At 54.3% G+C, this 24,560-nt stretch overlaps 1 protein-coding gene across 2 annotated transcripts in view; it reads left to right on the plus strand.

Annotated features, from left to right (window-relative positions):
- Positions 1 to 12,000: 12,000 nt before the first annotated feature.
- The window catches only part of SLC43A2 (solute carrier family 43 member 2), a 45,846-nt gene continuing 33,286 nt past the window's right edge, over positions 12,001 to 24,560 (plus strand). Inside the window, exons 1-2 of one of the 2 annotated variants that reach the window (XM_075904486.1) lie at positions 12,001 to 12,105; positions 14,530 to 14,728. In XM_075904486.1, the coding sequence (XP_075760601.1) occupies positions 14,569 to 14,728 (160 nt within the window). In that variant the 5' untranslated portion in view covers positions 12,001 to 12,105; positions 14,530 to 14,568. The remainder of the gene's footprint in view (positions 12,106 to 14,529; positions 14,729 to 24,560) is intronic. The other variant, XM_075904485.1, reaches the window with a different exon arrangement.

The raw sequence follows: 24,560 nt of genomic DNA on the forward strand, positions 1-24,560 counted from the left end.
CAGGCTGGGCTAGGGGGTTGGAGTGCAGGCTCTGGTCTGGGCCAAGGAGTTTGGAGTGTGGGAGGGTCTCCGAGCTTAGCCCAGGGTGGGGAATTGGGATCCAGGAGGGGTTTCAGGGTGCAAGCTCTGGGAAGGAGTTTGGGTCCAGGGGGACTCGTCTGGGCAGGAGGTTGAGTGCAGGCAAAGGTTCAGGGCTGGGGAAGGGGTTCAGGAAGCAGCTTCTGGCTGGGCCCCATTTTTTACTGAGATGGCTTCCAGGTGTTGGAGCAGTGGGGTTACAGCAGCTTGCTCCTGCCCTGGCCCTGCACCGCTCCTGAAAGCAGCTGGCATGTGCAGCAGTGACTCCATGTGCTGCCCCTCGTCCACAGGCCCTGAGCCCACATTCTACTGGCCACAGTTCCCCACCATTGATCACTGGGAGCTGCAGGAGCGGTGTCTGCAGGCCAGGGCAGCATGTGGAGACCCCCTGCTCTGCCTCTCTCAGGGGCTGCAGGGACATGCCAGCCACTTCCAGGAGCAGCAATTACCACTGAGATAATCACTCCTGCCATGGCAGGTTCGGCGTTTTAGAACTCACTCCTCAAAGAATTGAACTTAAGCGTAAGAGAGAAATGAAAATGCTGAAATGCACAGACCAGTCAAAACCCAAACAACCCACTTTGCAAGCAGTAGAAGTAACAACAACCCCCCCGTACGTGTTTGGGTCAGGAGAGGAGAGTGAAGGCCAGTGTGTGTTTGTGAGAATGAAAGACACACACAGCGGCTACGTCTACACTGGCAGGATTTTCCGGAAATGCTTTTAACGGAAAAGTTTTCCGTTAAAAGCATTTTCAGAAAAGCGCGTCTAGATTGGCAGGACACTTTTCTGGAAAAGCACTTTTTGCGGAAAAGCGTCCGTGGCCAATCTAGACGCGCTTTTCCGCAAAAAAGCCCCGATCGCCATTTTCGTGATCGGGGCTTTTTTGCGGAAAACAGTCCTGTGCTGTCTACACTGGCCCTTTCGGGCAAAAGTCTTTCGGAAAAAGACTTTTGCCCGAACGGGAGCAGCATAGTTTTTCCAGAAAAGCACTGATGATTTTACATTAGATCGTCAGGGCTTTTCCAGAAATTCAAGCGGACGGTGTAGACAGCTGGCAAGTTCTTCCGGAAAATCAGTAGACACAGCCAGTGTGTGTGTGACAGATTTGCATTGCCAAGCTCCCTCCATGCCCTTCTCTCTGTGTGGAGATGGGGTACAGCAGTGGGGGGAGGAGGAATACCCTGACATCAGTCCCTCCTTCTTCTTCCCACACCCTGCTCAGCAAGCAGGAGGTTCCCAGGGGTGCAGCTCCAAGGCAGAGGACGTGGGCAGCAGGACAGTGGGTGGAAGGGCAACTGAAGTGCCAGCACGTGATACTTGCCCAGCCAAACCAGTCAGGATCCCCTGTCAGAGGCTCCAAGATCTACTTGTCGGTGACCAGTGTCATAGACAAACCCTGCAGATAAATGGAGTTTCCCTGCTGATTCTTCCTGGGCACTGAGCCTGACCACACAAAGGAGAAGAACACACTTCATACTTTCAAAGGGGTCACTGATGAAAATGTGTCTGAAGCAGCCAGCATGTGGAGAAGGGTGGATGGGGGGTGGAAGAGGAAGAGGGATGGTTGGTTGGATATAAACTTTGCAAAGACATTTTAGAAAACGAAAAAGACAGTATAAAAATAGCATTCCGGTGAGTGAAAATAACTGCTGCTGTGCTTGCAGGAATGGATATTTATAGGGGTTTGTCTTCCCCTTCATGAGATTGCCTAAAGATTTTCCCATTTGTTTCCTGAGCATGTCTCCGAGAACAGCTACAATGCGCTCATCCTTAGAATGACTGAAATGGCGTTGGTGTGAGACGAGAGAGCTGAGCTCTGCATGTGTCTCAAGAGAGTATGATGCATGGGTTAGCCTGGGATTGCTGATTCTACTGGACAGTGATGGGAGCTGTATAAAAATGATAAATCCATAGGGCAGTGCATCATATCGTTGGCACGACTGCTTTGTCACCGCCCGATGGCAGGTGGATGAGGGATAGTTGGGCAGAAAATGATGGGACAGTTGTGGTGACTTGTGAATGTATCACAGCAGAATTAAGTTGAGCCCTGTTACTAGTAATTCAGTTTATAATTTGGCCTCTTAGCTTAAACAAAGAGAAGTCCTGTGGTATCTTAAAGACTATAACGGATTTATTTGGGCATGAGCTTTTGTGGGCAAAGACCCACGTCGTCAGATGCATCTGACTAAGTGGTTTTTACCCAGGAAAGCTGATGCCCAAATAAATCTGTTAGTCTTTAAGATGCCACAGGTCTCCTCATTTTTGCAAATACAGAATAACATGGCTCCCCCCAATACTTGTCTCTTAGCTTGCATGTTCATTGACAAAAATAGGCCCTTTGCTTCATCACAGGTGCAATTCCACTGACAATAGCAAGTGTGGAAGCTGTAGTGTAGACGTGGCTTGGGCATCATAACACTACCTAGCTTTGCTTTGAGCCATGGCTCGGTGTCACAGTGGACAAAGGCACGTACTTCGTTAGCCATTGTGTTTGGGCTGTTACGAGTACTGGTGAAACGGCACGGTGCTGAATGCTGGGTCCCCTTCACAGAGCACACGTATATGCAATTTCCTACCTGTGTATGGTGGGAAGCAGATTCTCATCATATGATAGACTGTATTGTTTGTGTATCACTTGCATACACATGCTAATACAGAACTGTTCAGTCCAGCCCCAGCTACCCTGGAAGGAAATTCCACCTCGTCTGGTTAGTCTGGACTTTCTCCAGCAGGTGGGGCACGCGCAGCAGTAATTCAGAGGTAGGTGCCCACTAGCTGCTACTGTATTCCATTGAGATTGTTGTAAAAGAAGCTTCCCTGGCTGGAAAATCTGACATCATTTTACAAACACATCCTCCATTTTTTTATTTGTTACAATCAAACTGTCATAGTATGACAGAATGAGAGATTGCAACTTTAAACTCAGTTTCTTAATGGGTTCAGGGTTGGGCCTAGCATGTGCGAACAGTGGAGGGAGGGAGAACATCCTTTCAAGTCAGGACTTTTGCTAGTGATTGAGTTGAGAACTGGCCTACTGGCTTGTCTCTATCGGTTTCATTATGCAGAGCTGTGACACAGTATTGGAGTGTTCTTTATACAAGCTTTATGTTTGAAATACACCCTTGTCCCCTCCGCACGGGTAAAGAATTCCAGCTTTGCAAACGGAGATATGGAGGAAAGAATAGGCCAAATTTTAGTTCTCCCAACGTGAAATGCATCTCTGCACTGACAAGGCTGCCTGACTGTGACAGTCTGAATGAGCATTTTAGATTTGAATGTTATGTATCCTGTATAAATGGAAAGATAGTTACATGGGCCTCAAAAAGCACTGGGAGTTCTATCAAACCAGAGTTAGATAATATGTGCACAATACATAAATGCTTAGTTTTATATTTACAATTTAATAAAATATAAAAGTAATTACAAATTTGACATAATAAACTTCCCCTTATATCTGTTAGTATGTATAAATGTACATAATAGGTATGAATGACATTTTGGGTAATAGATTTATAGACTGTTAGAAGGGTAGTCAGTTGACTGGATATTTGTATATTTTCCCTGTAGTTTATATAGAGGCTTGTTCCTTGGTGTTGTTGAACAGGTGTGTTTTCAGTAGAAGGGTAGCTAGGGCAATAAACCTACCGTAATATGGGCTTTGTCGGTACAGTCAGTAGATTTAAGATAAGCCTTTTGCCCTTGATAGGCATCGTGTTCTAAACGTTAGTGCCAGGGAGCTGATCCCAGTATGCGTAATAAAGGGTTAAGCACTTACCAAGCGTGTGAGGTGCAGCATGGTAGAAAGCACAAAGGCTCCTGTTTGAAAATGTAACTGGCAATGGGAGCTGGCATGATGGGCAGATTGGAGGCAGATGCTGACAGCTCTACAACAGATTGGAGATGCCAGGAGAGTAGCTCGTTGGAGGCAGCAGAGAAGGGGAAGCTTGGGAAGGGCGGCAAAGAGAGTGGAGATAAGGTCAGTGCCGTGGTCTAGGAAAATGATCTTTATAGCAGCAATCAGTGGAGCAAGATTGCACCTCTCAAGGCTGGCATGAAGGGTGCTGCAGTAAGTGGGACGTGAGCTGATGAGAGCCTTAGCTATGCAGAGGGGTTGCAGAGACACTGTCTTAGAAAAGTGATGCAGAAAGAACTGGCAGGATCAGGATGGGAGGGCCTAGAGGAGAGGCTCCAGAATGAGCCACAGCGAGCGGATGGTATTGTCCACAGTGAGCAGGACAGGAGGTAGCAAGGGGGACTTGGGGGCAGGGTTAGCGGCAGTGCTTTCACCACGTTGAGCGGATGGGTGGATACCCAAGATGGGCTGAGGTTTCAGTTTGAGTAGCAGACTGGTCTGGGGCGTCTGTGAGCTGTCAGCACAGAGTTGATTTTGTGTTTACAGGTAAGATTCCCTAGAGGTAAGATGTAGAGAGAGAAGAGAAGAGAACCAAGGATAGAGACCCGTAGAATCCCACAGGACCCTGGATGGCAGCGTTCCCTGTAAGCTGGAGCACATGGGTAGCCACCCAGGAGAGAGTCAGGTCCCACCCAGCTGATTAGCAGAGTGCCCAGAGCTGCCCAGAGTTGGAGGCATGTGTTTCTGTTGCTGGTGCACATAACGAACATTATTGCACACATGGATGGAAAAAATTAGAGGGAACATTGCTGGAGGGGTGAGAAGAATCTCCACAGGACACACTGAAGGAGTGGGTAGAGAGGACAGGGCACGAAAGCGGAGGTTTCTAGAAGAGCGTGGTGAATGGTGTGGGAAGCAGCTGAGAGGTCAGGGAGGACTGGTTCTAACTGGAACGAGGAAGAGGCCATTAGAGATTTTGACCGAGCAGTGCCCATGGCATGCAAGAAGCAGAGGCCAGATTGGAGAGGGTCTAGGAGAGGCCTTGGAACAGTGATTGTAGACGTTGTGCTCAATGAGCTTAGGGATGGCCAGGGGAAGGGATGCTAGTTGGAGGGGCAGGCTGGGGCAGGCCAAGCTCTTTTTTAAGATAGGAGAAACTAACGCACACTTGTGAAGGGCAAGGACCAGCGAGTGAGGGGGTACGGAGATGAGAGGGGCACAAAGTAGATGATCTGGAATGGAGCTACTGGGGCAAGTGCAGGGGCTAGAGGAGGAGAGCAGAGGAGAAACTTTGTGCCTGTGATGGCAAAAGCTGTCAGAAGCAGGGGAGGGCGAAGGACGTGTCGTCTTTTGCCAGTTTCTCCCAGAAGAAATTAGTGAGATCCTGTGAGGAGAGAAAAGGGAAGGCAGAAGAGGAGGGTTTAGGAGTGAGTCAGAGGTGGTAGAAAGGGGTCTGGGTTTGCTAGGGTGGGGGCCATTGACATTGGAGAACTTGGGTTGCCAACGTGGACAGACCAGACGCCCATCGCTGGAAGTGGCGTCCAGTCCATCTGGTTGGAAGAGTTGGCAGCCTGTGGAGAAGCGGAGTTGTTTAGGAAGGAAGACAGTAGAGAGTTAATGTATAAGGGTGACATCAGCCTGATCACACCGTTTCCGTCAGTGACACCCCACAAGGCGAGAGCAGGAGCAGAGGAAGCCAATGTTGTGGTGAGCCAGCGCTGGGGGCTCCAGGGTGAATGATGGAAGAGAGAAGCAAAAGTGATGAGTGGAGGAGATTGGAGGTTGTTGATTTTCTCAGACCAGTCAGTGGAAGAAAGGGAGGGGCAGGGCAGTGAGCACACGAGTCCTTAGTGCTGATGGATTGGAAGCCAGAAAAGCTGGGTCCGGATGAGCACTGATGGAGCGCTGCTGAAAGGGCCCAGGTGGCCATAGGGGGAGAACTTGGCACAGAGAGATCAGAGAATGCGCGGGAAAGAGCAAATCAAGGGCATGACTTATCTGATGAGTGGGAGGATTGAACAAGGGCTAGTCAAATGTAAAGGGAAGGGCAAGGCCAGGTGCGCTAAAGCAGCAGTTCTGACATGGGGGGGGGGACTGCAAAGTGGGTCAGGACCCCATTTCAAGGGGCTCACAAGGGCTGGCTTAAACTTGATGGGGCTCAGGCCAAGGCTAAAACTGGAGCCACTCCAAACAGGGCCAAAGCCAGAACAGTGCAGCTTCTCGTGACAGGCTCCAGGTTACAGGCTCCCTGCCTGGAGCTGAAGCCCTGGGGACTTTGGCCCCCTGCCCGGAAGAGTGAGGCTCAGGCAGGCAAAGGCTTTGGCCCCCCTCCTGGGGTGGTGGTGACAGAAGGGGGTGGTAGTGCAGTGGAGTTTGAGAACCCTGCCCTAAGGGACTGGATAGCTCAGTGTGGAAGTTGAAGTCACTAAGGATGTTGAAAAAGGGGGAAAAGCCTCCCAAGAGTGATCGGCCTTAGTCCCCGTTCCCGCTAGTGATCGGCCTTAGTCCCCGTTCCCGCTAGTGATCGGCCTTAGTCCCCGTTCCCGCTAGTGATCTGCTGTTATTAAGGAGAGATTTTATAAAATGCCTTAAAACCAGTCCTGGTTGAGAGAGTTTCTCACCCTGAGTGAGGCTTGGGCAGCCTGTAGTTCCTCTCATTAGTGTTTATAAGGGTTTGCTGTGTGTGATCAGTTCACTGTCCTGCCATGCAGGATGACGAGCTGGGGATGGTGCAAGAAACGGCAATATTCGTGGAAATCCGTATGGACCAATATCGGTGTTTACACCTGCCTGTCTCACACAGCTGCAGAAACGCCATCTCTGCCTGTCTCCGGGGATGTGCTGTGAGCAGATCCAGCAGGTGGAGCAGCTGAGTCCTTCGAGAGCAGCTAGTGCAAGACGAATTCCCTAAACCGGTTCTAGCAGGGCGCTGCCCCTCCCCACAATCCTTTCTTGCACTTTAAATCTGCTGCCACTGACACTTTTCTGTATCTTGTTTCCAGCATATTTGGTTTCAACATAGGCTGAGTCAGTGGATTCAGATTCCAGCCCCCACCCTGTTTAAAGTCCTTCTCTCTGTGCTGTGCCATCTCCCTGGTGCCATTCCCAAAGCCAGGGCACAGACACCACAAGGCAGGGCTGAAATGCTGAGCAAATGTGCTACAATACAGAAACTCCCCAAATCAGTAAACGAAGAACAAGAGCAACTGTAGCCTGCTTTCCCAGGAAGGGTCTGTAACGCCCCCCAGACTGGACAGGGAACGCAGGACCACTGAGAGCATGTAAGGTCATTGCCGAGGATCAAGTCAATAAGAGACAAGGAGGTGAAGCTGCCACAAAGGTGGGAGGAAGGCTGCCTGTGGCCATAGCAATGGGAGCCAAACAAGGGCTAGCTGGCTCACTTAGCAACCCTGAAGTTGAAACATTACTTCAGTTTGGGCACCACAATTTTAAAAGATCACAAGAGATTCAGGAGAGTTTAGAGGGACCGTTGCCCAATCTACTGATTGTTTTAATTATTCCGACTACTTTGAATCCCCAATTAACCCTGAAGTTTGGTTAGGGCTCCTGAGTATCAGATTTACTGCTCATTTGGAAGCTCTGAGGGCAATTGCCCTCACCTTGAAGGAAGACTTTTTGGAGTTGTACAATCTTTGTTTTCCCGTTGAGTAGTCCTGTAAGTAAACCTAGTAAGATGAAGAAATACAGCCCTATCATTCTCTCTGGCACCATTGCACATGTATATTCCCTTGAACATTGAGGAGGACTCGGAACATCGAGGTGGATCCTAGTCTGACTTCAGTATGCCAGTTCAGAACTCCAGTGGCTTAACCCATGACCAGATAGCTTAGGGTATGTCTACACTGCCACCCTACTTCGAACTAGGGTGGCTAATGTAGGCATTAGAACTTGCAAATGAAGCCCGGGATTTAAATATCCTGGGCTTCATTTGCATGTTCCTGGGCGGGCGCCATTTTTAAATGCCCGTAGTTTGAACTACCTGCCCGCGGCTACACTTATTGTATAACTACAGGTACTCCCTGAGTTACGCGGATCCGATTTACGTTGGATCCGCAGTTACGAACGGGGATTTTCTCACCCCGGAGGACTCGAGCGGCGGGATGCCTGGTCCCGCCGCCTGTCTCCTCCGGGGCGAGAAAAGCTGCTCCCCATCTCCCTGGTCTGCTGCGGGAGCCAGCAGACCAGGGAGACGGGGAGAAAAGCGGCGGAGGACCCGGGGCCGGACCCGCGGCCACTTCCAGATCAGCTGGAAGCGCCGCGGATCCGGCCCCGGGTCCTGCGCGGCTTTGCTCCGCGTCTCCCTGGTCTGCTAGGGGGGGACGCAGCTAGTGCCCCCCCCAGCAGACCAGGGAGATGTGGAGCAAAGCCCGGGGCCTGTGGTAGAGCAGGTGGGGCACTGCCGGTTGGTCCCGCAGCACCGCTCCTTGGCGCTACTGGACCAACCTGGCAGCACCCCAGCTACTCAGCCCCAGGAGTCCTGATTCAGCTGCTGCTGATCAGTTTCAGCAGTGGCTGAATCAGGACGCCTGGGGCAGAGCAGCTGGGGTGCTGCCGGGTTGGTTCAGTAGCGCCGAGGAGCGGCCGCGCTACTGGACCAACCCAGCAGCACCCGAGCTGCTCTGCCCCAGGCGTCCCCAAGTCAGCTGCTGCTGAAACTGACCAGCGGCTGACTACAGGAAGCCCGAGGCAGAGTTGCTCTGCCCCAGGCTTCCTGGAATCAGCTGCTGATCAGTTTCAGCAGCAGCTGACTTGGGGATGCCTGGGATTCTTAAGTTGAATCTGTATGTAAGTCAGAACTGGTGTCCAGATTCAGCAGCTGAATCTGGATGCCAGTTCCGACTTATATACAGATTCAACTTAAGAACAAACCTACAGTCCCTATCTTGTACATAACTCGGGGACTGCCTGTACTGTTATTCCTCCTGCAAGGTAGTTCGAACTATGGGCATTAAAAATGGCGCCTGCCCGGGAACATGCAAATGAAGCCCGGGATATTTAAATCCTGGGTTTCATTTGCAAGTTCAAATGCCTACATTAGCCACCTTAGTTCGAAGTAGGGTGGTAGTGTAGACATACCCTTATAGGCCTCTCCTCCTACGTATGTAAAAGCATCTCCTCCCTTTTACACCACATCTCAGCTTCTTCAGCCTCATAATGGTGGGCGTTCTTACTCTGTCAGTTAGCATATGAATTAGTTTAGACTTGTTAGCATATATATCAGTTGGTTATTATCAGTTGTAAAAAGAAGGAGTCCTGTAGTACCATAGGGTATGCCTACACTTGCCCCCTAGTTTGAACTAGGGAGGCAAATTAAGCATACCGAAGTTGCTAATGAAGCATGGGATTTAAATATCCCGCGCTTGATTAGCGTATTCGCGGCCGGTTGCCATTTTAAAAAGCCAGTAGCCCGAATTAACTCGCCCTGTGTAGATACAGTAGTCCAATCCAAAACCCTTCCCTCGAATTAACTGTTACTCCTCATGGCATGAGGAATAGCAGTTAATTTGAGGGAAGGGTTTTGGATCGTACTACTGCGTCTACACGCGATGAGTTAATTCGGGCTACCGGCTTTTTAAAATGGCAACCGGCCGCGAATACGCTAATCAAGCGCGGGATATTTAAATCCCACGCTTCATTAGCAACTTCGGTATGCTTAATTTGCCTCCCTAGTTCAAACTAGGGGGCAAGTGTAGACGTACCCTTAGAGACTAACAGCTTTATTAGGGCATAAGCTTTTGTGTGTAAAACTCACTTCATCAGATGAATTGGAGTGGAAGATACAGAAGCAGGGAAATATATAAGGAAGAAGTTGCTTGCATTAATGACATCAGGGTGGAAATGGGTCATTCACAGCAGTTGATGTAGCGATGTGGATTTTGAGATAGAGGGAATTGCCTTCGTAATGCATTAACCAGTTGAAACCTTATTTAATCCTAAATTGGTAGTGTTGAGTTTGCAAATTAATTCCTGTTCAGCTGTCTCCCTTTGTAATCAGGGTTTGAACTTCTTTTGTAAAAGGATGTCTACTTTTAACTTTGTTACTGAATGTCTGGGGAGGTTCAAGTGTTCTCCTACAGGTTTGTGTGTTACCATTCCTGATGTCTGATTTTTTGGGACCAAACGGCTGGGGGATAGCTAATGTGATGTCAATTTTTAAAAAGAACTCTAGGAGTGATCCTGGCAATTACAGGCTGGTAAGTCTAACTTTAGTACCGGGAAATTGGTTGAAACTATAGTAGAAAACAGATTTGTCAGACACAGAGATTAACATAATTTGTTGGGGAAAAGTCAACATGGTTTCTGTAAAGGGCAACACATGTCACCAATCTACTTGGAAAAACTAAAAAAAACAGCAAATAGACTAGTAGCACCTTAAAGACTAACAAAACATGTAGATGGTATCATGAACTTTCATGGCCATACGAAAGTTCATGATACCATCTACATGTTTTGTTAGACTAGTAGCACCTTAAAGACTATTTGATTTTTCTTAAGTTTTTCCAGTTACAGACTAACTCGGCTCCCCCTCTGAAGCTTTTCAATCTACTTGAATTCTTGAGGGACAAGAGGGATCCAGCATATGGACAAAAGGGATCTTGTGGGTATAGTGTCAGAAAACCATTGACACGGTCCCTCGCCAAAGGCTCTTAAGCAAAGTGAGCTGTCATGGGATAAGAGGGAAGGTCCTCTCATGATTGATAACTGGTCAAAAGATAGGAATAAATGGTCAGTTTTCAGCATGGAAATATATTGAATGATCTGGAGAAAGGGGTAAACAGGGAAGTGGCAAAATTTGAAGATGACACAAAACTGCTCAAGATAGTTAAGACCAAAGCAGACTGTGAAGAGCTTCAAAAGGATCTCACAAAAAGAGGTGTCCGGGCAACAAAAGGGCAAATGAATTTTAATGTTGATAAATGCAAAGTAATGTATATTGGAAAATATAATCCCAGCTATACGTATAAAATGATGGGTACTAAATTAGCTGTTACCACTCGAGAGAGAGCTTAGAATCTTTGTACAAATTTCCCTGAAAACATCCACTCCATGTGTAGCAGCTATCAAAAAGCAAGCAGAATGTTGGGAATCATTAAGAAAGGGATAGCAAATACGACAAAGAATATCTTATTGCCTCTCTATAAATCTATGGTAAGCCTACATCTTGAATGCTGCATGCTGATGTGTGAGCCTCATCTCAAAAAAGATCTCTTGGCATTGGGAAAAGTTCACAAAAGGACAACAAAAATTATCAGGTGTATGGAACTGCTGCCATCTGAGAGATTAATAAGATTGGGACTTTTCAGCTTGGAAAAGAGACAACTAAAGGTAGGCTACGCACCAGTCTACACCATAAGAAGTTATTTTGACATAATGGCCAAATAATTTCGTGCTGGAGGACTTCTTACTCTGACTCCTGTAACCCTCATTTTACGAGGCGTAAGGGAAGTCTGAGGAAGAGAGCTTTCTTGGACTTTCTGCTGTTTCGACTTAAGCTACACAAATGACACAGCTCCAGATGCGCTGCTGATTTCGGCTTGAGCCCTACTGTGTAGACGTGCCCTAGGCGGGGCTATGATAAAGGTCTATAAAATCATGACTAGTGTGGAGAAAGTGAATGAAGAAGACTTGAGTCTTTCCCAGAACAAAAGCTACAAGTCACCAAGTGAAGTGAACAGGTAGCAGCTTGAAGACAAACGGCAGCATTTCTCCACGCGCTGCACAGCGGATCTGCGGCACTCCTTGCCGCAGGATGTTGTAACCCCGGGAGCGGACACGCGGGAGCGGTCCCGTGGGGGGGGGTGCGGCCGGCTCGTGCCGGGGGCGGGGCGGTTGGGGGGGGGCGTGGAACAGGCGGCGGGACGCGCTGGGTGCGGGGGGGGGCCCGGCGGGGGGGGCTCTGAGGCGGCCACCGGCCTCGCCCTGCCCCGGCTCCGGGGTCGCACGCGCGGTTTCGCCCCGACGCGGCCCCGCCCCCTCCGTGCCGGGGGGGGTCGCTGATTGGCCCCCGCCTGTTTCCAGCCCCGTCGCAGCCAATCAGCGGCCGCCGCTGTTTTCTCTCAGGAGCCGAATAAAAAACACCGGGTGGAACCGGCGCGAGCGAGATTCGGGGCGAGCGAGAGAGAGAGAGAGAGAGAGAGAGAGAGCGCGCGGGGTGAGCGCGGGGGGGCGGCCGGGGTGTGGGGCGTGGGCGGCGGGGGATGCCCGGGGGGCGCTGGGGGGGGGGGCAGGTTTGCAGTGGGGGATGCCTGGGGGGGCGCTGGGGGGGGGGCAGGTTTGCAGCGGGGGATGCCCGGGGGGCGCTGGGGGGGGCAGGTTTGCAGCGGGGGATGCCCGGGGGGCGCTGGGGGGGGGCAGGTTTGCAGCGGGGGATGCTCGGGGGGGCGCTGTCGGGGGGGCAGGTTTGCAGCGGGGGATGCCTGGGGGGGCGCTGGGGGGGGCAGGTTTGCAGCGGGGGATGCTCGGGGGGGCGCTGTCGGGGGGGCAGGTTTGCAGCGGGGGATGCCTGGGGGGGCGCTGGGGGGGGGCAGGTTTGCAGCGGGGGATGCCCGGGGGGCGCTGTGGGGGGGGCAGGTTTGCAGCGGGGGATGCCCGGGGGGGCGCTGTCGGGGGGGGGGCAGGTTTGCAGTGGGGGATGCCTGGGGGGGGAGCTGTCGGGGGGGGGCAGGTTTGCAATGGGGGATGCCCGGGGGGCGCTGGGGGGGGGAGGTTTGCAGCGGGGGATGCCCGGGGGGCACTGTGGGGGGGGCAGGTTTGCAGCGGGGGATGCCCGGGGGGCGCTGTGGGGGGGGCAGGTTTGCAGCGGGGGATGCCCGGGGGGCGCTGTGGGGGGGGGAGGTTTGCAGCGGGGGATGCCCGGGGGGGCGCTGGGGGGGGCAGGTTTGCAGCGGGGGATGCCCGGGGGGCGCTGTCGGGGGGGGCAGGTTTGCAGCGGGGGATGCCCGGGGGGGCGCTGGGGGGGCAGGTTTGCAGCGGGGGATGCCCGGGGGGGCGCTGGGGGGGGCAGGTTTGCAGCGGGGGATGCCCGGGGGGGCGCTGGGGGGGGCAGGTTTGCAGCGGGGGATGCCCGGGGGGCGCTGCCCATCCCTGCAGCTTGAGGGGAGTCCCTGGGGCCTTCCCCTCCCGTGGGGGCTGCTCTGCCAAGTGCAGGGGGAACGGCTTCTCCTTTGCCCGTCCTGCTCTGAGCCGCAGGGATGCGCCCACTGGCCCCGTTTCCACTGGCGCTAGGGCCCTGCAGCAGGGCTGGGTCCCGGGCTGCCGGCCCCTCGCCCTACGGTGGGAGAGGGATACAGTGCAACCTGCTGCAGGACTGGATGGGGTGGATCCTGCAGAGTGGGAGGGGAGCCAGAGTTAAAAACCAGCCTGGCCAAAAGCTGCTGCTGTCTAGCGGCCCAGCTCTGAGGGCAGCCAGCAGTGGCACAGAGGTGAGGCTTGCCCAGGGAGGTGATGCCTCCCTTACGTCTGTGCTGCTGCTGGTGCGCCCCTTGGTCCCCCACACTGGCAGGCCAGAGAACCATCCCTGTAGCATAGTTCCCATCACACGGAACACGGGTCGGAGCTGGGCGGCCAGAGAGTTTCCACGTGAGGTGGCAGAGTCCGGCTCATGAACGAGGCACAATAGTCTGGAGAATCCTGATCTAGAGTCTAGATTGATCCACAAACCTCCCGACGGCCCTTGAGATAGACCCTGTGCTCCGGAACCAAAGTCCCATGTTTTTCAACGTGGCCCGTTGTTGGCGTCGGAGGCCTTGAAAAGAAGGCCCAGGCTGTTTTCAGTAGGGCAGCCAAAACCAGTGGCTGCTTCCACTCCCCATTACTCTTCAGCGTAGAGCCACATTTCAGAGTAGGGTGACTCTGTCATCAGCTCGTGTCCTGTGGACCCAGAATGATTGAGAAGGCTCAGATGGCATGGGCCCAGATAACCAGATCATAGCTGCCTCTGCCTTCCGTGCTGCAGATAGACTGACCTGTTGGATAAGTCTCCCTTTGGCCACATGCTGTATTGCTCATTGGAGGTCTGCTGGGTCCCCCCTACAGGTGGCAAGCATAAAAATGGGTCCCGAGCAGCTCGCTTGCTGGGGTTTCACCCTGCTGGGCTCTCATACCTGCTGCTCAGCGGGTAGAACGGAGGCGCTGCACACTCCCCTGGAGAGCAACTGTGTAGCAGTGGGGGCGTTGTCAGTCTGGGTGAACAGGGACTCCCTGCTCTTCCGGGCTGCTTGGCATTGGCCCTTTGGATTTCATTCTGCAGAGGGTAGTTTCATGCCTCAGTGGCTTCTATGTAGGGTGCAGTTGTGCACATCTGTCAGAGCAGAGCTCTGTATTTGAATTGTTTCATGTAGCAACCGTGCAGTCTAACTCTATAAATACTGATGCATGGGAGGGAGGGGTGTAAAATCCCATTTAATCAGTTAACTGCTTAAACGGGTGGGCAGGCGCTGCTCCAGCTAGGCTGGAGCATCCTCACTCGTGGTGGGCCCCTTTGGGCTGGAGCGGCCCTCTTGCTCTGGCTCCAGCACCACCTCCTCCCCCCCTTTAACTGGTTAATCATTCATGTCCTGTTTTCAAATTGCTCCAGGTTTAGATCCTAGAGAAAGAAGCGCCCCCCCGCGTCGCAATGGCTCCCACGCTGGCTACTGCACATCGGCGTCGCTGGTGGATGGCCTGCACCGCTGTTGTAGAGAATCTTCTCTTCTCTGCTGTGCTGCTGGGCTGGGGATCGCTGCTCATCATGCTGAAATCGGAGGGGTTTTACTCCTACCTGTGTCATGAGCCAGGTGAGGAAGAGGCCTGTGGGCAGGTCACCTAAGTCCAGAGGAGTCCGGTCTTCAGCGTGTTTGGCTGGGGCATAGCCAAGCAGCTGGCGGCCCCCATGGTTAGGGCTGATGCACTGAGCTTGTTTGTAGGAGCGAAATTCTCCCTCCCTAGAGTCCCTTGGAGACTCACTGACATAACGTTTGTATGACGCCCCGGGTGTGTCGCGGGGGCACGTGACCCCGCCCCCACTTGCCATGGGAGGGCAGCTGGGGGAAGGCGGGGCCTGGTGCAGGAGGGTGTGGTCCCGGCCCTCCCCTGGGCTAGGCGTGGTGTGGGGGAGGAGTGCCCCCCGCCCCCGACCGCCATGTGCTCTGCAGAGAGGGTGAATCTGGGCTGTGTCCTGAGGCTCTCTGTCTAGTCAGGGATTCTCATGAGGAGTTTTTGTTTGGTGGCCACTAGCCCTTGCTGCCGGCCACTCCGGCTTTTCCCTAAAACGTGTCATTAGCTCTAGGGAGACCTGTCGATCACCTACAGTATCTCTGAGCCCTTGTCCTGTGCTGAGTGGGAGCTGGGGAGTCTGTTGTGAATAGTGACGTTCACACACACAGGTATCGTGTTTCACGGCAGCCGAGCAGCCGCCTCAGGCCTGGGCACAAATTAAGCCCTGGATAGGGGTTTGGGGAAGGCAGCGGGGCGACTGGGGGGGGGGGAGCGGCGGCTGAGGGCTGCAGCCAGGGGGTGGATCCCGAAGCCGTGGGGATGGAGCCTAAGGTCCTGCGGTCAGAGCATTCTGTCCTGAGGCCCAGCGTCTGAGCTCCAGCCTCCCTGGGATGGGGGGAAAGCACCAGCTGCCTGCTCTTCCAGCATTCTGCCCCAGCTGTCTCCAAGAGGGTGCAGGGCCCTGCCCCCAGTGACCCACACAGCCAGTGTCTCCAGTCCCACTGCAGAGGAGGGAGGGGTGGCTACTATCCCCCATACGCTCTCAATTGCAGCCCAGGACACCGCACTCCCTGGTGGCCGCACTTGAGAAGTGCTAGTCTAGGCAAACACAAGACCCGCTGTGTTCTGTTCTCCCCTCTCCAGCCGGGCCCGGCTGGCCTGTGGAAGAGAGGCCCTGGAGCGCTGCTGGTGCGAGCGCACGGAGAGAGGTGGGCGTGGGGACAGCGCCACGGAACTGGGAAGATGTCCTAGATGTGCAGGAGACGCTCACGGCTGCTTGTGGGAGGAGACCAAAGGGTTCTGAGGAAAGCAGAGCCGGAGAGTCTGGGGAAAAGTCACAGGCCCTTCTTTGTCGCCACCCCCTTACCTGCAGGTCCAGGCTGTTTCTTTGTCCCGCTAGTGGGAGCGCTTCCCCCAGGTCTCTGGCCTCTCCTCACTGGTCTCCCTGGGGCCAGCTGCACAGCCTGGTGCCCTGGTTGACACACCTAGGCTCCGGCTGCCATGCTAAAAACAGCTGTGTGGCCTTGTGGCTCTGCTTGTGAGCTCCTCCTGCTCCTTAGGCTGCAGAGCCTGAGCACCAGCAGTGCTGTTACAGCTACACAGCCATGTTCACAGCCCGAGTCTGCACCTGGGTGCTGCGTGGCGCCAGGGAGCTGATGCCACTCCCGCCAGCCCATTCAAAATGGGGCTAGTGAGACCATCTCCCTTGCCCATCGCACGCACCTCTGATCCCTGTACAAGTCCCCCCGGCTTTGCTGCATCGAGGTCACGTCTGTTCTCTTAACCTCTGAGTACCGTTGCTGCTCCCTCTGTCTTGTCTCGTCTCGTCTCCTGGCACCTGCTCCGTCGGGAGCGCCCGTCTCTGCAAAGGGAAGTGAGTTGCCAGGCACTGGAGGGGGCTGCCATGTGACGTGGATTACTTGTGATGGGACATGAGAGGTGGGAGCGGAAAGAAGAGGTTCCCCTAATCTGAGCAAGGAGGGGTTGTGATTTGAGGCTCAGCAGAGCAAATGGCGGGACCGTTTTTGCCTCGGACAGCTCCTGTTTGAAAACTTGGCAAGACCGTGGGCTGCCAGAGGAGGGGCGGGAGCTGGAGGGGCAGCAGGGCTGAGATGGGGCTGTGATGGGCAGAGCCCGGCGGGGAGCTGGTGGCTGAGGCGAGGGGCAGAAGTGAAAGCGTTAAGAACAAACATTTAATGCAGGAAGCTGAGCAGCATCCCTGGAGTCTCCCAAGGTGACTGGCCAGGCCAGAGTCAGGGCGGGGGCTGTCCGGACGAGGGGCATGGGGAAGGAGAGGAGGAGGTAGTTTTGCCCTCTTCTGTCTGGCCTGCCCCCGCCCTCGCTCCCGTGATAGTCTAACACACTTTCTGTGCTGATAGTTTCCTGTCCCATGGAAATGGTGACACCAGCTTGAAACAGTGACCAGCCTCTTGCCTCCAAGAGCACCGGCTGCCAAATATTTCAGGGGGAGGTGGGGTTAATCCCCATCATGGGGTTAATGATGAAATAGCTCACTCACAAGGCAAGGTTTTCCCTCCTCTTGTCAATCAGTCAGTAGTTACAGCTTATGCCCTGAGGCAGCAGTTAGCGTTTTGTGCAACGGTTGCTAACTTTTTAAAGACCCAGATCACTTTTTGAACGCAAGTGCAATCCAGGTTCTACCACAAACTCCTTAAACACCTTTGCCCTGCCTTCTTCCCCGCCCATTCCCTGAGGCTGCACCCTGCTCTTCCTTCCCCTCCCATCCTCACTCACTTCCCCCAGGCTGGGGTGGAGACTTGGGGTGCAGGCTCTGGTCAGGCCCAGAGGGTTCTGGTCTGAGCCTGGGAGGTTCAGGGTGGAGGCTCTGGGAAGGGGTTTGGGCACAGGGGAGCTCAGAGCTGGCGTAGAGGGATGGGCTGCAGGAAGGGTTCAGGACTGGGGCAGGGGTTCAGAATGGGGACCACGTATCTGAGTTCTCCAGGGCAGTGGCACAGCGGGGCTAAGGCAGGCTGCTTGCAGGAATGGTGCAGGGCCGGGGCTGGGGGAAGCCTGCCTTAGCCCTGCACTGCTGGACTGTGTGCGGCTGTCCCAGCTTGGCTGCAGGAGCCTCCAGGAGATGGAGCCTGAATGCAGGAGACTCCCAGCCTGTTTCCCTCCAATTGTTTCCACCCATGTGCGGAATTAATTTTGTTGTTGAAGTAATGGGGGATGTGCACCACCAGTGGGAACCAAACCCCTCACTACACTAGATATTTCAAAAAAATGATCATTCGGATAATTACTCCAGCTGCGACGGGTCAGGCATTTTAGAGCTCACTGCTCAAAGAATTAATTTTAAACATAAGAGAAATAAAAATTCTGGAATACACAGAGCAGTCCAACCCTTGGAAAGGAGTAAGAGGTGTGTGTGTGTGTGTGTGTGTGTGTGTGTGTGTGTGTGTGTGTGTGTGTGTGTGTGTGTGTGTGTGTGTGTGTGTGTGTGTGTGTGCTGGGTCAGTGTGTGTGTGTGTGTGTGTGTGTAAAATACGCTGAGCACGGTCAGACAGGAGCAGTCAGCAGCTGTGCTCTGTCATGCCCCGCTCTGGAGATGGGGCACGAGCGCAGGGAAAGGGGGACCCCCTGACGTCAGTGCCCCCCCTTGCCTTGCCTTCCTCTGAACAGCAAGACGGTGGCTCCTGGTCCACAGCAGAGGGCAGGAGCAGCTGAGGAGCCTGTTCTTGAAATCCTCCTGGGCAAACCAGTCAGGCTCCAGGGTTGACCAGCAGACCCCTGGATGTTTCATTTAGCTGAGTAAGTGTCTAGCCCTGGTAGAATTTGGCCAAGTTCTTGCCCTCAGTGATCTCTTGTGGCGGTGAGTTCCACAGACCAGTTCTGAGCAGTGCTCTTTCCTTCCCTCCTCCCACCCTTCTCCAGCCCAGGAATTCTTTATTCTGGTGCCTGGAATCACAGCTGCTAAGTGGGGAAAAGATGTAGATGCTCAAAGGCAAGTGGATTCCCAAAGCTCTTGTCTGTTTTTTGGCCACTCGCAGCCTCTCTTGTGAATCTCCTCCAGGTCCCTGTGTGATGGGAACTGTGCTCAGGGACGGATACTCAGGCCTGCCAATGGGGCAGACTAAGGGAGCAGTTGCCCAGGGGCCTGGGATTCCAAAGGGCTCGGGGCTTCTGGCTGCTGCTACCAAGGCAGCAGCAGCTGGAGCCACGTGCTTGTTAAATCACTGCTGGAGCCCAGAGCAGGGCATTCAGGGCGGGGCGGGGGGCGCAGTCAGGGTGGCGCTGAGGGTGGGGGGCGCAGTCAGGGTGGCGCTGAGGGTTGGTGGGGTGGGGGGCGCAGTCAGGGTGGCGCTGAGGGTGGGGGGCGCAGTCAGGGTGGCGCTGAGGGTTGGTGGGGTGGGGGGCGCAGTCAGGGTGGCGCTGAGGGCTGGCGGGGTGGGGGGGGCGCAGTCAGGGTGGCGCTGAGGGCTGGGGGGGCGGGGGGGCGCAGTCAGGGGGGCGCTGAGGGTGGGGGGCGCAGTCAGGGGGGCGCTGAGGGTTGGTGGGGTGGGGGGCGCAGTCAGGGGGGCGCTGAGGGCTGGGGGGGCGCAGTCAGGGGGGCGCTGAGGGAGGGGGGCGCTGAGGGCTGGGGGGGCGCAGTCAGGGTGGCGCTGAGGGCTGGCAGGGTGGGGGGGGGCGCAGTCAGGGTGGCGCTGAGGGTGGGGGGCGCAGTCAGGGTGGCGCTGAGGGTTGGTGGGGTGGGGGGCGCAGTCAGGGTGGCGCTGAGGGCTGGGGGGGCGGGGGGGCGCAGTCAGGGGGGCGCTGAGGGTGGGGGGCGCAGTCAGGGGGGCGCTGAGGGTTGGTGGGGTGGGGGGCGCAGTCAGGGTGGCGCTGAGGGCTGGGGGGGCGCAGTCAGGGTGGCGCTGAGGGCTGGCAGGGTGGGGGGGGCGCAGTCAGGGTGGCGCTGAGGGCTGGGGGGGCGCAGTCAGGGTGGCGCTGAGGGCTGGGGGGCGGGGGGGCGCAGTCAGGGTGGCGCTGAGGGTGGGGGGCGCAGTCAGGGTGGCGCTGGCAGGTCGGAGCAGGGGGTACAGTCTGGGCGGTGCTGAGGGCTGGCTGTCCCCCAGCCCTGTCTTATCCCAGAGCACTAAGCCCCCCAACGCCTCCCTGCTTTGCTCAGGGGCCCAGCAAGTCTGCCAGCCCCGTGGGCAGGCAGAGCTGAATGGGGGAGGGATTTCTAGCCAGAGACGGGCAGGGCAAGGAGCCTCACAACTGCGAACCTTTGGACACCGGCGGGTCAGACTCTGCCGCTCACATGTGACTGTTGCCTAGAAAAGCCCTAATGAGCTAAAGATTCCTGGCATCAGCAAAACCTCTTCCTCATGAGCCCTTCCCACTGAAGGGAGAGAGTTAGACCTTGGCCCTTGGCAGCCTGACTCTGGAGATGGCAGCATGGCTCCGGAAAGGGGCTGGGATTCTGGAAAAGGCTGATGGCGTTCAGGGCAGACACCCTGCACGGCTGATGTGGCTCTCCCGGGGGAGACTCTGGATTCCTCAGGAGCCTTATCTATAAAGGAGAATGGGGAGGAATTCCCACTGCAGCGAGACATCCAAGTCACAAGCTGTTCAGGCCACGTCCTCACCATGCACTTGCATCAGTAGAGCTGTTGCTTGGGGAGGTGAAAAATCCCCCCCCCCGAGCAGCACGGCTGGCCCAGCCCAGAGAGCCCTATGTCGGCCCACGGGCTTCTCCAGGGAGTGGAGAGCCATCCTTAGGCACCTTCTGGGAGGAGGATTGGACTAAACCACAGGGCACCTGGGTGTGCTGCTCTAGCCGGAGCTGGCTGAGCTGCTGCAAAAGGCAGCAGGGAGCTATGGGAAGAGCTGGCAGGGACCCCGTAAGAGACTCTTACTTTCCCCTCTGGACCAAACTGGCCGGCATCTGATAGTGACACTTGGCTCCGTTTTTAATTGTACTATACATTGCCCTTCAGAGCTGTTTGAACTCGCCTTGTCCGTGCTGATTCTGCACCCTTTATCTGCAGCCTTTCTGGGCAATTACTGGGGACTCTGGATCCTGCTGTGTTCAGGGCCACAAGTTGGGAGGCTGCTGATCAAGGTCTTTCCAAAGTGTGTTGTTAAAGGCCTTGAGGTTGGCAGTCTGCTCTCAGGGAGGCGAGATAGAGAGCTGGTGGGACAAAGGGATGGCTGGGTACTAAACAGCTGATAACAGGAGTGACTGAGTTCCAGCTTGATGGGCCTGTAATGGAAGAAAAGTAGAAGGAAAATGTTGCCTGGAGCCTGTTAACTCCAGCTTGGAATTTAGCACTAAACTAATGCTATGGAGCCAGCTGTGTCTACACAGCAAAAGGAAACTGGCTTCGCTGAGCCAGCCCACATGGGCTCAGGCTGTGGGTGGTGGTTTTGCTGTGTAGGCCTCCAGGCTCTGGGACCACCTGGTGGGATGGTGCCAGAGCTCAGACTTCAGCCAGAGCCAAGAGGTCTGCACCGCATGGCACGGAAATAGCCCCACAGTCGCCCCCAAACCGGCCTGGGGCAGCTGCAGGTCTCTGTACACACTCCCACCGGCTGCAGGCAGGAGTGCCTCGTGCACATCATGCAGCTGGAAGGGACCTATTTGTGGAAAGGCTGGGCATGTGACTCACGGGAAATGTTCGGTTTGTGGCAGTGTTCTGTTTTGATTGAATTGCAAAAGACTCGTCACTGAAATCCCAGTGCAGTGGAGAAGGTGTTGGCCCCTGTCTCCACAACACCAGCTCAGACTTGGAAAAAGTGTGTGACGTGAACTGTGAAAGGCTGACTATCCAGGCGGAGGGAAGTGTCCCCCAATGGTTGAAGCGGACAGAGTGCATGGGTAGGAGTGGAACGTAGGGCGTAAAGCATCAAGTACTAAAGAGATGAGCCAGATTCTTACGGGTGCAGGGACCCTGTGTATTGCAGGTCGGCTGGCCCCTTGCTCCAGCTCTCTAGATGTGAATGGGAAGCCAAATGGGAAATGAGAGAGGCCTGGGCACCTGACGTGTTTTTATCAGGAGGGGATGCAAAGCAACCTCAGCTTAGAAAGTCTGCATGTGCTGGAGCCCTCCGGTTCCCAGCTGTTCTCCCCTTTCTCCCTGCTTCCCTGCTGCGGGGTGGCTTGAATCTTTCCTGTCCCAGAAGCTTGGAGATGGCAGCTACATTGATATGAGGCCACAGTCAGCCCTGGGATAACTTTGCTTGGCATGCTTAAAAGTCAGCAAAGGGCAGTTAATGAACGACCTTCGTATGGAACTTCTGGCCTTGGGAAGCACATGCCGGGGGGTTTGTGGCGGGGAGTGGAATATCCACATTCTGCTGGGTGCTGCAGGGCCTTCGTGGCACCTGCATTTCCTCATCCTTGACAAGTGTAAAGCTGAGCTGATTCTTAGGCTTTGAGGCTGCGAACTGGTATCCAGGGTTCTGTAAACAGAATCACTGTTGTCTGCAGAGTCCTCTCATTGCTGCTGATACTCGCTGGGTTTCTGTTTCACAAAGGATCTGAAACTGTTCTAGTGTGTGGCGGGGTTCAGGCTACGTGACTCACTCAGACTAGAGCTTCCTGACCTTCATGCTTGGAAAAGGTTGGGTGCAGCTGGGTGCTGGCTGGAGACTTCAGAGAAGATGGTGCTGCCAGCCCATAGGACCCTTCTCTGTAGTGTGAATCTCCCAGAGAACGAGCTCAGCCCTGTAATAGGGCTGCATGATGGTCCACGTGCGGCTGTGAGCTGGGTACTAACGTAGAGATCCAGGCTCTGTTCAGGGAAAGCTCATCCAAGCTCCTTGTCATGTAATGGAGCAAATTTCTCCCTGCTGAGTGACGCAGAGTGATCTCCAGGATATGGTGCATCTCAGCCTCTTGTTACTCAATCGACTCTCCCGAATAGAACGCCTTCCGACTGACCGGACATGCGCGCCCTGAATACACTGGCCTATTGTTTGTATCAAAGCCACTGGCCGGCTCAGAGAATAACAAGGTGCAGAGCCTCTTGTCAGACAACTTAGATTTCACCTTGCTGGGTTTCTTTGGCTGTGCTGGGCAGTTCTTACCTTTCTGCAGTAAGGGGGTATCTGCGTTTCTGGGGTGCTCTTCAGAGATGGCCACGCCCCTAGGTCACTTACTGAGCACAGCTGGAAGCGCAGCAGCCCTTCTGGCTGCATGACCTGCAGGGTCAGAATCTGTGCCAGAAGCTGGCCACCATGCCCAGCGCTGCTGCCCTTCATGCTTGCCTGCCCCTCTCTGGCGCACGAGGAGAGCTCTGTTGTAAGGATAAACACGAAGACATGCAGGATGTTGTGTGTTCAGTCGTCGGTGTGGCAAAGGGTTGCTGCTGGCTGGGTTTCCTTTCCTCACTGACACGCACAACCAGGCCTTACGAGGTCCCTGCCTTGCCAGTGTCTCCCACCCTGCCTCCTCGCTCCCAGCGAAGCACCGCAGCCTTCTGCCTAGTGCGCTGACGCAGGGCTTCCACTTCTGTTCCGCCCCGTTCTGCTGTGTCCGAGCTTAACCTTTCACCCTCCGCCCACTCTCTGTGGCCAGCGCAGAGCTCTGCAAGGAGAGCCCCTCTGTCTCGCTTGCCTCCCTGCCAGCAGTGTGGGCTGTAAAGTCTTCAAGAGGCAGGAGATGGAAGCCTGGTAGGACTTGGGGCCAGTCTGAGTGTTTTGCACTGAACATGAAATTGTGTGTGAGGGACACCTCAGCGGGGGGAATATCTGCGTCAGCTGCAGAGCCTGTGCTTGCTTCTTCATTCTGCACTCTAGAATGGATACTGGAAGTAGGGCTGTAAAGGGTTAACCGGTTACCCAGTAAGCCTGTCTCTTGCTGGCACCTTCACCGGTTAACCAGCAGGGAGCTGCTGGCCTGTTAATTGGTTAAACATTATGTATCCATCCCCTTTGAACTGGGACTTTTACATCCCTAGCTGAAAGGGCCAAACCAAAAAGTGGGTCCTATGGACAAAGGCCCTGGAAATGGAGCCATGGAAAACAGGCTCCAGAGCAGGGGCAGGCTAAAAATTGATACATATTGGTGCAAGTAACAACAGGGAAGAATCTGTCACACCTTGTTCCTTGCCAGGGGACGCATGAGACCCCGTTAGTGAAAGCGCTTGAGAGCGAGAGAGAGAGAGCGTGTGCGCGTGCGTTCTTTCCAGTCACGGAGTGTCTGTTGGTATTTGAAACCTGGAGGGTAGAGCCACGTTTATTTTCAGTGGATACAAAGCTGGGAGAAATCAGGTTGGCTGAAGGAACTAAAACCACAGCGCAGCCTTGTAGAACTTGTTTGAACCTGATAACGACATTCCCTAAAGCTATAGAGGTTATGGTAAGAGGAAAGAAATATCCTAAAAACTGACTTGCAGGATGGCTGGGCCGTGGGCCACTAGGACCAGAGACTGATTTGGGTAATGCTGTACCAAAGGGCATGAGATGAGTCCTCTCTAATTGGCACTGATTAGGTCTCTGTTAGGGAATGAGTTCCATTTTGGGCACTATTCTCATTTTATATGTATTCATGCATTTAAAAACCTCCCTCGATTTGTAAATGTTAAATTCTGTCAGCTGTATTTGGCAATATTTACTGTCCTGAAGGCAGTTTCAATAGACAATTTCTATATGACATGGGTCTTTTCCCAGCTGGAGAAAATCGAAGTCCCTTGTCATGCCAACAAAGCTTACTTGGCTTGAAAACTGACCCTGCCAGAAAAGAGAAGTGTACAAGGAATGCACCAGCAGTTTGTATTAATGAAATAGATCCTGCATTTCCATTTAGAACTTCAAAACCTTTCTGGGATGTTGTTGCAAGAGCTGTGAAATTGGAGGTTGTGGAATCTCCATCACTGGAGATATTTAAGAGACTGGAGACCTCTATCAGGGATGGTCTAGACAGTGCTTAGACCTGCCGAGAGGGCGGGGGGCTGGACTCGATGA

This window comes from Pelodiscus sinensis, chromosome 21, assembly GCF_049634645.1.
Source record: "Pelodiscus sinensis isolate JC-2024 chromosome 21, ASM4963464v1, whole genome shotgun sequence".
NCBI classification, from domain to species: Eukaryota; Metazoa; Chordata; order Testudines; family Trionychidae; genus Pelodiscus; species Pelodiscus sinensis.